Source organism: Salmo salar, chromosome ssa19 (assembly GCF_905237065.1).
Source record: "Salmo salar chromosome ssa19, Ssal_v3.1, whole genome shotgun sequence".
NCBI classification, from domain to species: Eukaryota; Metazoa; Chordata; class Actinopteri; order Salmoniformes; family Salmonidae; genus Salmo; species Salmo salar.
Window position 1 is genome coordinate 55,544,850 of NC_059460.1, and position 17,402 is coordinate 55,562,251.

Here is a 17,402-nt window from a genome sequence, read left to right on the forward strand (position 1 = left end):
AATTTTCATACTTGAGTAAATGCATAGATAGCTTAACAGAAAGTTACTCAAATGAAAGTTAAACTCACCCAGTAAAATACTAATTGAGTAAAAGTCTAAAAGTATTTGGTTCTAAATGTACTTAAGTATCAAAAGTAAATATAATTGCTAACATATACTTAAGTATCAAAAGTAAAAGTAGAAGTCATTTCAAATTCCTTATATTAAGCAAAGCAGACAGCACCATTTTCTTGTTTTTAAAATTTACGGACAGTCAAGGGTATACACTCGAACACTCCGACATAATTTACTTTGCTGCAGGAGGGTCTGGTGCACGTCACAAAATAGATGGCATTATGAGGAAGGGAAATTATGTGGATACATTGAAGCAACATCTCAAGACATCAGTCAGGATGTAAAAGCTTGATCGCAAATGGGTCTTCCAAATGGACAATGACACCAAGCATACTTCCAAAGTTGTAGGAAAATGGCTTAAGGACAACAAAGTCAAGGTATTGGAGTGGCCATCACAAAACCCTGACCTCCATCCTGTAGAAAATTTGTGGGCTGAACTGAAAAGAACATGTGTGAGCAAGGAGGCCAACAAACCTGACTCAGTTACACCAGCTCTGTCAGGAGGAATGGGCCAAAATTCACCCAACTTATTGTGGGAAGCTTGTGGAAGGCTACCTGAAACATTTTACCCAAGTTAAACAATTTAAAGGCAATACTACCAAATATGAATTGAGTGTATGTAAACTTCTGACCCACTGGGAATGTGATGAAATAAATAAAAACTGAAATAAATCATCCTTTCTACTATTATTCTGACATTTCACATTCTTAAAATAAAGTGGTGATTCTAACTGATCTAAGACAGGGAATATTTACTTGGATTAAATGTCAGGAATTGTGAAAACCTGAGTTTAAATGTATTTGGCTAAGGTGTATGTAAACTTCCGACTTCAACTGTAGCTAATACTTTTGGGTGTCAGGGAAAATGTATGGAGTAAAAAGTACATTATTTTCTTTAGCAATGTAGTGAAGTGAAATAGTAAAGTACAGCCACCCCAAATAATGACTTAAGTAGTACTTTAAAGTATTTTTACTTAAGTACTTTACACCACTGGTAGTACAATAGTACACACTTTCTACACAGACAAACTATTTTGGAAAATGTGAATGATGCAATGGAACTACAAAGCGAACGATAACTAGATAGTCTTTATTCTTATGTTCATCATAATATAATAATTAGCATTTATAAAATGACCACACGAATAGAGACCTTCACACCAAGAGCAGTCCCCATCAGAAGCTGTCAAGACTAGAGACTTCATGCCATATTTTTTGCTTAAACTTTTTTCTTTCTTTTTTGTCTGTATACTGCAATTCAGCTTTTAGCTGTGAATGTGTACAAATCAGTCTAACTACTAATAAAACCTTGATATATGTCATAAAAACATGGGAAAAAGAGATGTAATGATATTCTGGTACCTCGTGAGTAACCATTGGAGCCCAGTGGCATAGTGTAACATAATTTCAGGACTGCTTTCAGTATGTAATTCTGCTTTACACATCGTCTTACATGATCTCGGCATCAGATATCAGGAAAGCCATCCGTTTCCTTCAGTTAACATTTAAAATAATGACATCTTCTCACAATGGTTGAATGGTAAAAGCATTCCCACACAAAATGATACATTAAATAATTAAAAAGGCCATATACCCTTTGAAAAAAAATCATGATTTCTCTGGGAGGACAACTGGCTGAAACTATTGAATGAAATAACTACAGGATAAACGCAGACCAATGTGTTAAGGTGCAAGTATGCAAAATGATTTAGAATATCCTGAAACATTGAGAAGTTCAGTTACGAAGCAAGAACATTAACGAACCAACACTCACTCTACAAAGCTGCTTTTTGGTTTTGCTGCAACATAAGCATTTTTTGTTATGTTAATCAACATCCTGTTATTTCATATGGCTTATCATACTGGTAGCATACCATAATGGGTGGGGAACACATTTCTGAAGACTATAAGCTTCTTTTCAATGCTAGCCTGGAACTAGTCTGATATTTTGCAGCAAAAGGGTTTCGGGGTAAAGTGGAGCATAAATCCTAACCCAATGCATCTAATTAATGACTAGCTCTTATAACTTGGACAGAATAATTTTTCTTTATGTGGTCAGAACTTATCAGATGGTGATAACATCAAGACATTAATTAAGAAATTCCCATTCTGAATTAATGGATTTGTATCAAGACGTAAGTACTCACAAATGTTGACATTTGGCAACTAACATTCAATAATGACAATCTACGCTTTGACCCTACAGTACCTAAAATCGCCCGTTTCTTAATTTTCTGTTTGTGTCACAACTTCATTGATGTTGCATGATACATAATTCTACAATCAATGGAACATTATGTTTTTGAGTGTAAAAGTTAAAAATAAAAATGAAGGCACGATCTAAGTTTGAGAACATTTTCAAGTGCAGATTTTTTTGCAGGTGTATATATGTATCCCGTCTTGTGGAACTGGAAGCAGTTTAATATTTATTTTATATGAGTGACTTGCTCCTTTGAGCTTCCCAGAAAGTTCTGTACAAATTTACAGCGAGCGTTTCCTGTAAACATGAAATAACTAGGTAACAAAACACCACAAGCCCCCAAACAATGACAACATCAATGTATAAATGTCATAGAAATTGCATCAAGGAGATTCTTGGCATCATCCTTTACTGGATTATATTGTTCATATGATTCCTTGGCTTGGACACTCAAGACATAGAGCTAATTCAGAGAGGTAAGAACATATCAGCTTGCTTCACCTTGTCAACCATGTCAATAGCAGAAACCTCTCTATGTTAGTGCAAGTTGACGAATAGCTCCTGGCTCTACCACTATCCAGTTCGGTTGATCACGTTTGGTCTGTGGTCGGTCCATACAGTCACACTTCCTAATTGCACTTGAGGTTAGTTCATGTAGAAAAAAAGAACCTAGAAGCAGGATGTCAATGTCTGCTCTTGTCGTTTGTCATTTCATAGGTCTCTGCAGCTATGGGAAGCCCACTGGGTCACAAAGAGCATTCCTGCAGGGTTGCCGGTTAGTCCTGCAGATCTCTCTCGAGGTACCTCTGAAGACGCAGGCATCGTGGACAGGAAGGCGACTTGGCCTTGCAGGTTGCGTGAAACACGGCCTTACAGTCTTTACACCTGTGTGGGAGACAGAGGGAGAGTATGTGAGGGGGGGTTGGGGGTAGGGTCAGTGAGTGATTACATTTCAGTGTATTGAAGTGATAAATGTCCAGGGCCCTACCTGGTGGTGGTGTCAAACTGGAAGGGGAAGATGATGTCACTGGCATGACACATCTGGCAGATGAAGCCCCTCTGGGTGCAAAGGTCACAGTGGTGGACGTGGTTGGAGGCAAACTGGATCAAAATGTTCAGGTAGGCCACATACATTCCCTCCGCTATCTGAACGAACACACACACACACACACACACACACACACACACACACAGAGAGAGAAAAAGCAAATTGAAACTTTTTACCTCCATCTACTTGGTTTTTTGGTGGTGTAGTTTTGCAGGTAAATAATGTGCATTGTTTCATTTAAAAGTGAATTGACTAACAGGGATAATTAAGTAATGACTGTATTGATACCTGTCGTAAGTCCATGACACTGTAGAGATGGCTTGACTCTAATAAGTATGTTCTTGGACCCAGTCTTGAGAGAAAAATAACAACACAATAGTTAAACAATAAAGGTTTACTGGTATGTGGAAATCATTAATCTAATCTATTGCCGTTTGGCCCAAGTCCAGATCACCTGAAGAATGACCTAGATGACCCGAGTTCTCAGGAAGCAGGATCAATATGTTAACCAGCTCACTTTGATAAACTTTCATTCTGCAATACTTAAAGATGCACTATGCAGAAATCGCTCCGCCATTTCCTGGTTGCTAAAATTAAAATAGTTTCGCTTAATTTCAGTTTATGTGACAAAACAAGCAGGCATAGTTTAGAGAATCATTTTACCATCTAAACTGCTGTGAAATATATTTTCCATATCCCAAACTATTTTATTTTCAGCTGGTATTCAAAACCGAAAGTAAAAGACGCAAAAACGCAACTTAAGGGATGCATAGAAATAGCACACATAGAACATATCTACCACTAATTAGACTTGCTTTCAATGAGAATGACAGTTCTCTAACATACATATCTATGTGGATTTGGTCAGGTCACCCAAAAAGTTACATATTGCAGCTTTAAACAAAAAAGACAAACATACAAAAGTGGATCACACACACACACCTGGTCTGGATGTTCTTGCACGCTCCGCTGCGGCAGGTGAGCAGGTAGTCTCCTAGGAGACGCAGCCTCTGTCTGAGGCTCTGTGCCTGGGCCATGGCCTCAGCATGCTGCCACAGGTCAGGGTTCAAAAGGTCAAGGTTGAGCAGGGGCTCATGTTCAATCTGAGCCAGCAGTTTAAGGGCATGCCTGGAGACCTACATTTACACAACCAGGGCAAAGGATGCATACAAGAGCATTTTAACAACAAACACAAATAATATTAAGGACAACAGTACTGGTTTAGTTCAATGTCAAAGGTAAAAGAAAAAAAAAAGTTATGCAAGGAGGAAGTTACGGTATGTTTCCATTATGATTATGTTGGAAAATTATTATTATTTTTTATTGACCATTGATATACTTTGGCACAAATACTGTGTGTGTGTGTGGTCCATAGACCCTTGAGACTCACCTCCCGAGGTGCGAGGTCCCAGTTGTGCACCATGCGGGAGGGTATGACGATGGTGTCGCCCTGGTGACAAGCGACGCAGTAGTACTGCCCTGAGAACTCACACAGTCTGGCTTTCCCTCGGGAGACGCCGATCACCTTTGGACAACCTGCAGAGAAGAAAGGCGTTAATACAGTTAAAGTCGGAAGTTTACATACAGTGAGGGAAAAACGTATTTGATCTCCTGCTGATTTTGTACGTTTGCCCACTGACAAAGAAATTATCAGTCTATAATTTTAATGAACAGTGAGAGACAGAATAACAACAACAACAAAAATCCAGAAAAACGCATGTCAAGAATGTTATAAAATGATTTGCATTTTAATGAGGGAAATAAGTATTTGACCCCCTCTCAATCAGAAAGATTTCTGGCTCCCAGGTGTCTTTTATACAGGTAACGAGCTGAGATTAGGAGCACACTCTGAAAGGGAGTGCTCCTAATCTCAGCTTGTTACCTGTATAAAGGACACCTGTCCACAGAAGCAATCAATCAATCAGATTCCAAACTCTCCACCATGGCCAAGACCAAAGAGCTCTCCAAGGATGTTAGGGACAAGATTGTAGACCTACACAAGGCTGGAATGGGCTACAAGACCATCGCCAAGCAGCTTGGTAAGAAGGTCACAACAGTTGGTGCGATTATTCGCAATGGAAGAAACACAAAAGAACTGTCAATCTCCCTCGGCCTGGGGCTCCATGCAAGATCTCACCTCGTGGAGTTGCAATGATCATGAGAACGGTGAGGAATCAGCCCAGAACTACACGGGAGAATTTTGTCAATGATCTCAAGGCAGCTGGGACCATAGTCACCAAGAAAACAATTGGTAACACACTACGCCGTGAAGGACTGAAATCCTGCAGCACCGCAAGGTCCCCCTGCTCAAGAAAGCACATATACATGCCCGTCTGAAGTTTGCCAATGAACATCTGAATGATTCAGAGGACAACTGGGTGAAAGTGTTGTGGTCAGATGATACCAAATTGGAGCTCTTTGGCATCAACTCAACTCGCTGTGTTTGGAGGAGGAGGAATGCTGCCCATGACCCCAAGAACACCATCCCCACCGTCAAACATGGAGGTGGAAACATTATGCTTTGGGGGTGTTATTCTGCTAAGGGGACAGGACAACTTCACTGCATTAAAGGGATGATGGACGGGGCCATGTACCGTCAAATCTTGGGTGAGAACCTCCTTCCCTCAGCCAGTGCATTGAAAATGGGTCGTGGATGGGTATTCCAGCATGACAATGACCCAAAACACACAGCCAAGGCAACAAAGAAGTTGCTTAAGAAGAAGCACATTAAGGTCCTGGAGTGGCCTAGCCAGTCTCCAGACCTTAATCCCATAGAAAATCTGCGGAGGGAGCTGAAGGTTCGAGTTGCCAAACGTCAGCCTCGAAACCTTAATGACTTGGAGAAGATCTGCAAAGAGGAGTGGGACAAAATCCCTCCTGAGATGTGTGCAAACCTGGTGGCCAACTACAAGAAACATCTGACCTCTGATTGCCAACAAGGGTTTTGCCACCAAATACTAAGTCATGTTTTGCAGAGGGGTCAAATACTTATTACCCTCATTAAAATGCAAAACATTTTATAAAAATTTTGACATGCGTTTTTCTGGATTTTTTTGTTGTTATTCTGTCTCTCACTGTTCAAATAAACCTACCATTAAAATTATAGACTGATCATTTCTTTGTCAGTGGGCAAATGTACAAAATCAGCAGGGGATCAAATACTTTTTTCCCTCACTGTACACCTAAGCCAAATACATTTAAACTCAGTTTTTTACAATTCCTGACATTTAGTCCATGTTTAAGGTCAGTTAGGAACACAACTTTATTTTAAGAATGTGAAATGTCAAAATAATAGTAGAGAGAATTATTTATTTCAGTTTTTATTTCTTTCATCACATTCCCAGTGGGTCAGAAGTTTACATACACTCAATTAGTATTTGGTAGCATTGCCTTTAAATTGCTTAACTTGGGTCAAACGTTTTGGGTGGCCTTCCACAAGCTTCCCACAATAAGTTGGGTGAATTTTGGCCCATTCCTCCTGACAGAGCTGGTGTAACTGAGTCAGGTTTGTAGGCCTCCTTGCTCCCACACACTTTTTCAGTTCTGCCCACACATTTTCTATAGGATTGAGGTCAGGGCTTTGTGATGGCCACTCCAATACCTTGACTTTGTTGTCCTTTAGCCATTTTGCTACAACTTTGGAAGTATGCTTGGGGTCATTGTCCATTTGGAAGACCCATTTGCGACCAAGCTTTAACTTCCTGACTGATGTCTTGAGATGTTGCTTCAATATAACCACAATTTTCCTACCTCATGATGCCATCTATTTTGTGAAGTGCACCAGTCCCTCCTGCAGAAAAGCACCCCTACAACATGATGCTGCCACCCCCGTACTTCACGGTTGGGATGGTGTTCTTCGGCTTGCAAGCCTCCCCCTTTATCCTCAAACATAACGGTGGTCATTATGGCCAAACAGTTCTATTTTTGTTTCATCAGACCAGAGGACATTTCTCCAAAAAGTACGATCTTTGTCCCCATGTGCAGCTGCAAACCGTAGTCTGGCTTTTTTATGGCGGTTTTGGAGCAGTGGCTTCTTCCTTGCTGAGCCGCCTTTCAGGTTATGTCGCTACAGGACTCTTTTGACTGTGGATATAGATACTTTTTTACCTGTTTCCTCCAGCATCTTCACAAGGTCCTTTACTGTTGTTCTGGGATTGATTTGCACTTTTCGCACCAAAGTACGTTCATCTCTAGGAGACAGAACGCATCTCCTTCCTGAGCAGTATGACGGCAGCGTGGTCCCATGGTGTTTATACTTGCGTACTATTGTTTGTACAGATGAACGTGGTACCTTCAGGCATTTGGAAATTGTTCCCAAGGATGAACCAGACTTGTGGAGGTCTACAATTTTTTTTTCTGAGGTCTTAGCTGATTTTTAATTTTTTTTCCCCATGATGTCAAGCAAAGAGGTACTGAGTTTGGGGGTAGGCCTTGAAATACATCCAAGGGTAGACCTCCAATTGACTCAAATGATGTCAATTAGCCTATCGGAAGCTTCTAAAGCCATGACATAATTTTCTGGAATTTTCCAAGCTGTTTAAAAGGCACAGTCAACTTTGTGTATGTAAACTTCTGACCCACTGGAATTGTGATACAGTGAATTATAAGTGAAATAATCTGTCTGTAAACAATTGTTGGAAAAATGACTTGTGTCATGCACAAAGTAGATGTCCTAACCGACTTGCCAAAACTATAGTTTGTTAACAAGAAATTTGTGGAGTGGTTGAAAAACGAGTTTTGATGACTCTAACCTAAGTGTATGTAAACCTCCTACTTCAACTGTACACACACGGTCTCTCCCATTAACGGCATGGTAAGGTAACTTAATGGAAACTAAAGTGTTGCCTGGTTAAGGGCAATTCCACGGTAACAGATTGACACAGACTAAGATTTGTCACTTAAAAAATAATTATGATTGCAAAGTTAAACAAACCATACAACTCTATGGACAAGGTCCACTTTTAGCAATTTCCACTGAAAATTTTACAAAAAACACTTGAAAAACAGTGGAGATGCAAGTTTGGTAACAAAATGACTGTTTGTGCCGTCATTTTGTTACCAAACTTTGCATATGCATTGTTCTTTAAGTAAATGTGTTTTTGTAAAATGTTCTTGTTTGCAATCCTTTGTTTTTGCTTGACTTAGATTTTAAAATGAAAAATCTGAGCATCAGTGTCACTGTTACTGTGGTATTGCCTGTAACAACTAGTAGGTTGATGAGATTTAGAGCTACCTGCACACTTGAAGCCCTGAAGGTCCAGTCCCTTCTCTGTGGGCACTGTGCATAGATGGGCCAGCAGCACCCCGTCCCCCTTCAGTCTATGCTGCACCAGTCTGTGGATGTTCCCTCCCGCCCCAGGTGCCACCCCGGGGCTCTCAGGCTCCCAGTCTTCTCCACTTTCCAGGTAGGAGTCCAGGGCTCCCCTGATGAGGCCCCTCCAGGCACGTGCCTCCTCAGAGCTCTTGGCCCTCAGCTTGAGCGTATCCCTGGCCGTTACAACCCTAAAGAAGGCTGGTCCACCCAGAGAAACGTCTGGGACCACGTCTCGGATCCCCTCGATTGGGTGGGAGCAGCGCAGCACCTTCTGCCCGCCTTGCATCCAGAAGCCCTTGAGAGTTTCTAAGGAGAGGGAGAAGACGAGAGGAGTCCAGTTGCGAGCCTCGGAGTCCTGGCAGAAGTACAGCACCGCTTCCTTAATGGCGTCTGACTCTGGGTCTGTGGGACGCGTCCAGTCCAGCTCCAGCTGTTGCTCCTGCTCAACCACAGTCCCCCCTCGCTCGGGACTGGCGGGTACGGAGGAGGTGGATGAAGGGGAAGATTTTGGGGGCTCATCCTGGGTTACACTGCTGTCAGAGAGCTGCAGCACCTCCCACTGGTCATCAATGAGGTGAAGCGGGCGGCACTTGTTGACGGCTTCAGCAATGCGGTCCACCCAGTCCTCGGCCTCATCGAGGTTGGCCGCCCGCATGAGGAGCCTTTTCCCGGGGAAGGCAAGGTCGAAGCGGCCCTCGGCCGAGGTGACGCGGGCGTCCTCGCAACGCAACAGGGAGCAATTGTCGCAGCAGGTGCGCTCCTCTGCATTCAGGTAGAGGCGGAACTCGAAGGGCGAGAGTTCGCAGTAGTAGTCGCGCCACATGCCCACCGTGCCCCGCCGCTCCAGGTGGCCCAGCTTCAGCAGTCCGCGGAAAGGGTTGGAGAGGCCTGAAGGACAGAGAGAAAGAGTGAAAGAGAAGAGGGAGAGAAAGAACGAGTTAAGTCAACAAGGATGCTATAGAAAAACTGCACAACAGATCTCTAAAGTGCATGGGTCTAATTTCTGTCCAGATAAAAATTTGCATGCCACCCAAAAAAAACTTATTTTTTTAATGACACTAAACCGGTATAACAGGTTTTATCTGAACATGAAACCACCGGGCAAAAATGATATTCAAACATACCATAAGGAGGAAGTACCAATAATTCTGTGAAGTTGTCAGCAAAAACGAGGAAGCACGATCATATACCAAAAAGGTAAGAGAATTCATGAACATTACTGGTAGGACTAAAAAGTTCTTCCTGGTTTGAGCCTAGATATTTGTTTCACAATTGACCCTTTGCTAAGCCCCGCCCCATACATTTGAGCAACCAACCGCAGTGCTCCAATGGACACATCGGACAAGCTCACGTTTCAAACGCATTAAAGCCACTGAAAGCTATGGAAAAACGGAGAGCATTCATGAAAAAGAAGACAAATTGTTTAAATGGCTGAATAACAGTGCACCAGGGGTACCTGAAATGTAGAGCCTGTTGTAGTATTTTTTTCATCCTAAATTATACTTTTGTTACATTGTTTGCTAGCTCAGCCGGTTAGCTAGCTCAGTCTCATTGACCACCAAACGTTGCTAACGCTTGCTAGCTAGCCAGTTAATATAACTTGTTTTCTTGAAATGTACAGTATGTTAGATAAGTTAGCTATATTATGAATAGAACTACAACATCATCTGTTGTTGACATCAGGATACGACTTGAGGGAACTAGTTAGCTCCAAAAGGGGTTAGTAGTAGCTTTGTCTGCATGACAGCGCATTCAGTGTCCATTCAGTGGCTAGCTAGCCACGCTACAAACTTACTTGTACCAGGTTCCTGTGAAGCAATTGTAATGACAGTCCACCATAACATACTCAACAGTCTCCTGATTAGCAAGGGGTTGTCTGTGTTGAATTTTATTATATATTAAAAACACAGTTTGAGATCATTGTGTAGGGTTTCTGAATGAGGAACGGAGCTTCCTTGGAATATTTTGGCCGAGGTTGCAACAGTAACCAATGACTCACAAACCCTGCCATTGAACAACCAAGTCTTTGGTTCATCTTAATTTCCTTGAACTTAATTTCCTTGAACTAAAGTGTGACAAAGACCAGAACAACATGTGCTGAAAACTAGGAACAATCCTTTGGCATACTGTCACCTCATGACCAAGGCCATTCGTATGGTGGTTACAACAGACTGCATCACAAGGTGTTCTGTGTACAAGAAGTGCTAGAAGAGTTGGTGTCCCTGGTTTTGGGAGCTTACCTATCTGCCTGCGGTGAACCACGCTGGGGGGAGACTGGGGGGTCTCGGGCTCTGGAGGGGGAGAGGTAAATCCGTTCACACAAGCTGGGCCAGACCCTAGCAAAGACTCTTCGGGGTCAGCCAGTTCCTCAAGGTGTGGCTTATAGATGTCATCCTCAGAGATCCAGGAGTGGGAATGCTAAGAAAGGGTAAATGGGTCTTAGTGGTGATTGGTTGCTAATTTAGCAAATCTGGAAATAATTGTTGTTTCAGCTTGTAACCATATAAACCCACAGATGCTTTACTATTTAGCAAAGCTTTGCACAATATAAATTCTACTAATGCAGCCTAGACTACAGTGGAAAATATATCATTATCTAGGGCAAAGGTCAAGGAGAACTCAAATAACTTAAAGAGCGACTGAACACACCGATTAGCACGTTTTTTCTGTTACCCATTAGAAAAATGAGACACGGTAGACGTGGAAGCCTATTTCACTTCCTTAAAATCCCCAGAATGAATCTAAGACAACTCAAGAAATCGATAATTAATTTAGATGTTTTTGTCGAAGATGTTTTCGTTGCACAATTATACACCTAACTAAAGGATGTTTGGTGCAGTACTTCTCAAGTTAAAAAATTTGCAACATGTCTTATGTAAACCAAGTCAGAGCTGCTGGGCAGGTCTGTCTCACTGTCTATGCTATTGGATAGAGAGCAATCACCGCGGCTGTTCACCCCATGCTAAAGGTAAATGGACATCATCAACACCAAACGGCAACTTACCTGTTATACGCACGGATGCTACAAACTCCGTTTTAGGCTAGACTGACTTTATGACCAAAATTATCATACTTACACTTTGTCGTCAATTTTGACACGATAATAACTGTTTCTGACTCATATCGATGCCACATAGGCCATTTTCAAAGGGATTCGTTACTTTTAAAAGGCAGTCGCTCTTTAAGGTAAATCACATGACGAGTCAGACAGACAGAGGAATGGGAGGGAATAAGAGAGAGATTAAATTTACTGCGACTGAGTCTGTAGACACCGTCCGACTGAGCACGCTGGTAGTGCGGTGCAGGTTCATGTGGGCTGAAGGCTCCGAGGCGCTCTTAACAGAACATTCCGTTTTTTTCTCCTGTGGCGTCTCAGTGACAGGCAGGTGAGGAGTTGTCGATGTGCTCTCCACACAGTCACTGAGACTGGAGGGCCCTTCAATGTGCGAGTACACGTTGGAGGGGACGTGGGTCTTAGTGGAAGGCTCCTCCTGGTCTGACCCCAGTGAAGCAGGGTTAGAGGGGCCAGTGAGATGTGTGACATGCCCCTGGGTCTCGCTGTCGGAGCCACTGAAGGCAGTGTTCTCAGAGAGGTGGTCTGCGCCTGGGGTGGACACGTATGAATCCTCGCGCATGGAGTCCTGACTGGAATGGGCACTCTCCCTGAAGTCTGCCAGAACACTGCATGGTTACAGAAAATAGGAGATGACAGAGGTCGTCAGAAATCACCAAATAAAACAAGGGACAACATGTTAGACAGTTCCTTTAAGTATTTAATACATTTCTTTAAACATTGTTAGTCGAATCATGTTGCTTGCATCACCATAATTGTGGTGGGTTTCATTCTTGCATAAGTATGCCTACAGGCATTTAGCTCAAGTTGCTTTGGATAAAAGCATTTGCTAAATGCAGAAATTATTTAGGCCCATGTCTAATACTGCTTTGGTGATCTGCCAAGGACCTCATTTATTAGCACAGGTACACTAACAACCCCCACACATTACTTACTCTTTGAGAGGCCTCTTGGCATTGCCATTGTTCTCCATGTTGGAGATTTCCAGGTCACATGGCCAGGTCTCCTTGTCTGGGCTCTTGGGGTCGTGACCTTGAAGCAGACTGTCAGAACTCAGACTGGAGGAGAGCTGAGATGACCCTGTGGTGTCCAGGCTCAAATTGGATGAATTCAGTGGGGTCTTAAACCCTGAGACCCCCCCAATCCCCTTCCCCAGTACCCCTGGCCCCCCTCGCTGCACTTCAACCGTATCCGACCCGCCGGACGACTGTGACGCCGTATCCCAGGATTCCTTGCGCTTGGTGAGAAAGGGGAGGTCGAGCGCTTCAGCCTGGGCGGCAGGGCAGAGGCCAGCCAGAGCCAGAGGGGTGGTGGTCCACTCGTTGAGCACGGCCGATTTGTAAGAGAGGTTGAAGGTGAGGGAGGCCAAGCCCTGGATGTAACTGAGCAGCACCTCACGCTCCTCAGGGTCCAGAAGCAGGGCGGAGGGCTGGTAGTGGGCCTGCAGTTTGGAGCCCTCGCGGAACAGGGAGGCCAGGTAGCACTCCATCAGGCCGTGGTTGAGGGCCAGCCGCAGCCAGGCCCGGCAGCGACCCGTGTCCGTACCCACGAAGCTCAGCTTCTCCAGCTCCGTGATCACGTCACTGAGGGCACCAGGAGGAGACATTACATCATTTATCATTACAGAGAATTGTTTAATGTACAGTATACACTACACATATTGAAACAAGCTACACCATCTGATCTGAAACCTTTACTATTGTCATTCTGCTTAACTTGTGTAGATAAAAAGCATTCAGCTTAACCACTGTAAATAAACATTATTCTGCTTAACTACTGTAAATAAATAGCATTCTGCTTTACTACTGTAAATTAATAACATTCTGTGATTTGTTATACACACTTATTGCAACATAAGAGGATATAAACATCCCATTATCTGAAATTCAACTTCTCTAGCACACTAACGTGATTGAGGGTGGAGACACTGCACTAGAGGCGTCTGTAGGGCTATCTTTTGGGGAAGTGGGATTCTCATTGTACAGCTTCAGGCATCGACCCACCCGTGAGTGACCGTCTTGAGCAGGCTCCAGAACACAGGTTGGGGGAGGGGTCCCCGGGACCCCCCTTTCCTGCCGCGTCCCCCGGCCTCGGAGCGAACATATTTGCTCTTGATGCCGTGGATAAAGATGGCCTCCAGTGTGCAGCACAGCAGGTTGGCGTCACCGTCCTCGCTGGTAACCACGACATCGGTTGTCACGTAGCGCTTCTGCAACGCCTTGAGTGACCACGCCAACTTCTCCTTAATCCACTAAAGAAATGATAAGGTTGGGTTAAATCACATAGCCCAACAGCTGAAACATTTCCAAATGTCTTCAACTGTTTGAAGTGCCACAATTTCGCAATGGACTTCCCCCGAAATTGGAAACAAAATGATGGCAGAAAAGATGTGTCATCACTTCGGGAAGGGTCATTAGCCATGTGAACATGAAACATACCCTGACACACATACTAGTCGCCTGATGTCAGCTGACACTGGCGAAAGGGCCAGAGAAAATCCATTTTATGCAATAACACACAAAACAGATTATTTATGAGCTACTGTTGGGCTGGAATGGGTTTTGGCGTTCATAACAAAGCGTGTTCTGGGCATCTAATAACACTTGACCAAATACATGTTTGTCAAAATGTCCGACTACAAATAGGAACACTTTTTATCTTTATTTTCCCCAGAAAACAGGAACAGTGGACACTAGCCTACAATTTGAATTAATAAAACAATCCTTTGCCTCATTGACGTTGTCGATAAAACTTGACAATGACAGCATATTATTGATTATCTATGACATTTATCCCACAGACTACATTGCACAACATCTAGCCTAAATCAAACATCAACAGAGGTCAGTTAAAGGAAAACTCCACCCAAAAACTATCTTTTAGTATTTGATTCATTAGCCCGTTATTGATATAGACCCAAATTGTTTTGCATGTCAGTAATCAAATTTTCTAGATGTATAACTTTTAAAAACCAGAAACAAAGGCGGTATGAGACATTTTGCATCATATAATGGTGCGTTTTGCAGTCTATTACTAGAACAGCAAAGATAGCCTACACCACTTAAACAAACATAAAATCAATATCTGAAACTTATTTTAGTCACTTAGTTTAAAGCGTCTGTTATAAAGTAGTGCAATCACAAACTGTGACATAAAAACGCCACTACATCAGGGGCCGCATTAAAGCAGAAATCTGTTTTTTCACGCAAAAAAAGAGATAAAAACGCATAAGAAATATCTTGTTGCGTTTTGTAAACGCAGATTTAAAATGCTTCTTATTGTAATTTCTGCTGTGCATCAGACTAATTGTGTGCTTCAGTTGCACTTCACTTGGATGAAAATTCACAAACAGGCATTCTATCAGCAGACAGTGCTCTGACTGATGCGTCGCTACTTTTCTCCTGTACTTTTCTCGGTGTAGCCTACTTTTCTCCTGTAAAATGCAAGATTAACTTCCAGCAAAACATTAAGAAATGTAGCTGGCTGCATTTTTCTATGATAAACATTCTAAAGATCTGGCCATGCATTGTTTTGCCAAAAATACCTTGCTTTTTTATTGTAAGCTCATTTACTTGTGACTATTAGCCAAATGGTGTTGCACTTCTGTTGTCATCTGATGAAAATGATGCCATTTTCTGTCGAATGTGTTGCACTTATGTATTTTCTGCGAAGGAAAACTATAGTTGCAAGCACCCGATGACTCTATTGAAGCATAAAACACAGTATTCTTTCAATATAAAACGCTGGTGAACTGGTTTAAACACAGATTTTTTTTGATGGTCTGCATTTTGAAAATGCATATTTTTGAATTCTAACGCGACCCCAGCTACTTGTCCACACGGTCACTTACGTGAATAACTATGCCATGTCATATAGGCTAACGAGTTTAACATAGTAACCTGGACTTCAATGTCTGTAAGAAATGTGAATTAGGGCATCCCAGTAAGCAATAAACATTAGGCTAAGAAATAAATATTAACTTAGGCTTAAAATACTAACATTGGTCACACATAGACAGGGTCGATGTGTCACTAAAACAGTGTCTGTGAGAGAGATCTGATCACCTTTTCAGAGTCACATGGAAGTGGTTTATGGGATTGGGTGGGCCATTAACAGTAAAAAAGGTTTAGCCTACCTGCTTGACGTCTTTTGCCTCTGGCCCTGTATCTGGGGTCTGTGTGGCTAGCATCTCGCCTCCAGGGATGAGAGTTACTCCCACATGACACGCTGTGACATACACATAAGATATCTCCGGTGGTTATGCTGACAACAAGCTGAACAAATAACCCCATGAAAAACACATTGTTACAGGGCTCTACAGTGTGACCATTTTACTTGCATATAAATATTTTGCTGTACTTCTTGACATTTTAATTTAGGAGCACCAGTGCGTCTAAAAAAATGTACTATTCTAGCTTTATTACCTCAAATATTTGTCCTTGTGCTCCTAAATGCATTTGTGTGAGACTACATTTCTCAATCTAGGAGCACATGTGCTCCTTGTAGTTCTACAATTGCCAGCCCCCTTTATTATCCATTTAGGTGGCATTTGACATAATTTAAGTAAACAAACACATCAAGAGCTGTCAGTACAATATTCTAGTGATAGTGACATTCATTGACAGAAGAGAGACTGACAAAAAGAGTATTTCCACATCCTGCCGAGTCACACAATTTAGAGATCACAAGATTGTTTTAGCTTACATCTACATTTATGTTGTGTTGACACCAGCTCAGAAATCAATCACACGGTCTACTGAGGTTTTTGTTGACAGTAAGACAAATTGCCACAGAGAGAAAAATGATACCAGTGAGGAATAGAACTTCCTGGAAGAAGTTAACGTGAACGTACAGTGAGTGCTCACGAGAGCATTAACATGTGTTTGTCATAAAAGCTTTGTCTTGATCACTGGAGCCCGTCCCTTTATCCCAATTTGTATGACACTTATCTAACGGCTGTGTCTATCAAGTGGACAGAAACAACATACCTTTAAAAACACACACACACACACACACACACACACACACACACACATACATACATACATACATACATACATACATACATACATACATACATACATACATACACACACACACACACACACACACACACACACACACACATGCTAAACCCTAATTCCCAATGACAATGTTCACGTCTACAAATGAGCTGATTGAGAAGCCCCGGTACTGTCGTAAAGAGATGCTCTTAATAGAAGGCTAAATAAACAATATAGTTACATAAATACAAAAATGCATGTATAGATGACAAGAAACACAAAGAAAAACACAAGGAACATTGCGTTACTAACAAGCTAGCTAGATACATACGGTGTTATTGTTGGGCCAACGTCGTTAACTAGCTAGTTAGCGATATCCAAAACAAGCGATGTTACAGGATTTTTTTCCCACTGCTTTGTCGTTCTTGTTTGACTCCTACTTGGACAGCAACATTGTATCGCATGACGCCATTTCACAGAATCGTTTCTTTCACATGTACATTCCTGAATCGGAGACAGGAAGAAAAGTCGAATCGAATGTGTCTGCAACCTTTAGCTCAGCTTCAGGCAGAGATGTTCGAGAAAGTAGGAGATAGGAATCCCATTGGACAATGAATTAGGTATAAGCCTCCACCCAGCAGACTGTCGAC

The 17,402-nt window shown here is 42.3% G+C and overlaps 1 protein-coding gene across 1 annotated transcript; it reads right to left on the reverse strand.

Moving 5' to 3' along the window:
- Window positions 1-1,185: 1,185 nt before the first annotated feature.
- Window positions 1,186-17,357, reverse strand: LOC106579266 (pleckstrin homology domain-containing family M member 1). The gene is made up of 12 exons (XM_014159021.2): window positions 17,084-17,357; window positions 15,885-15,976; window positions 13,753-14,000; window positions 12,685-13,332; window positions 11,928-12,357; window positions 10,917-11,094; window positions 8,596-9,564; window positions 4,753-4,898; window positions 4,305-4,498; window positions 3,651-3,714; window positions 3,303-3,460; window positions 1,186-3,199 (listed from the first exon to the last, which is right to left on the reverse strand). The coding sequence occupies exons 2-12, from the start codon at window positions 15,936-15,938 to the stop codon at window positions 3,091-3,093; spliced, it is 3,198 nt and encodes a 1,065-aa protein (XP_014014496.2). The 5' UTR covers window positions 15,939-15,976; window positions 17,084-17,357; the 3' UTR covers window positions 1,186-3,090.
- Between the last annotated feature and the right edge of the window lie 45 nt (window positions 17,358-17,402).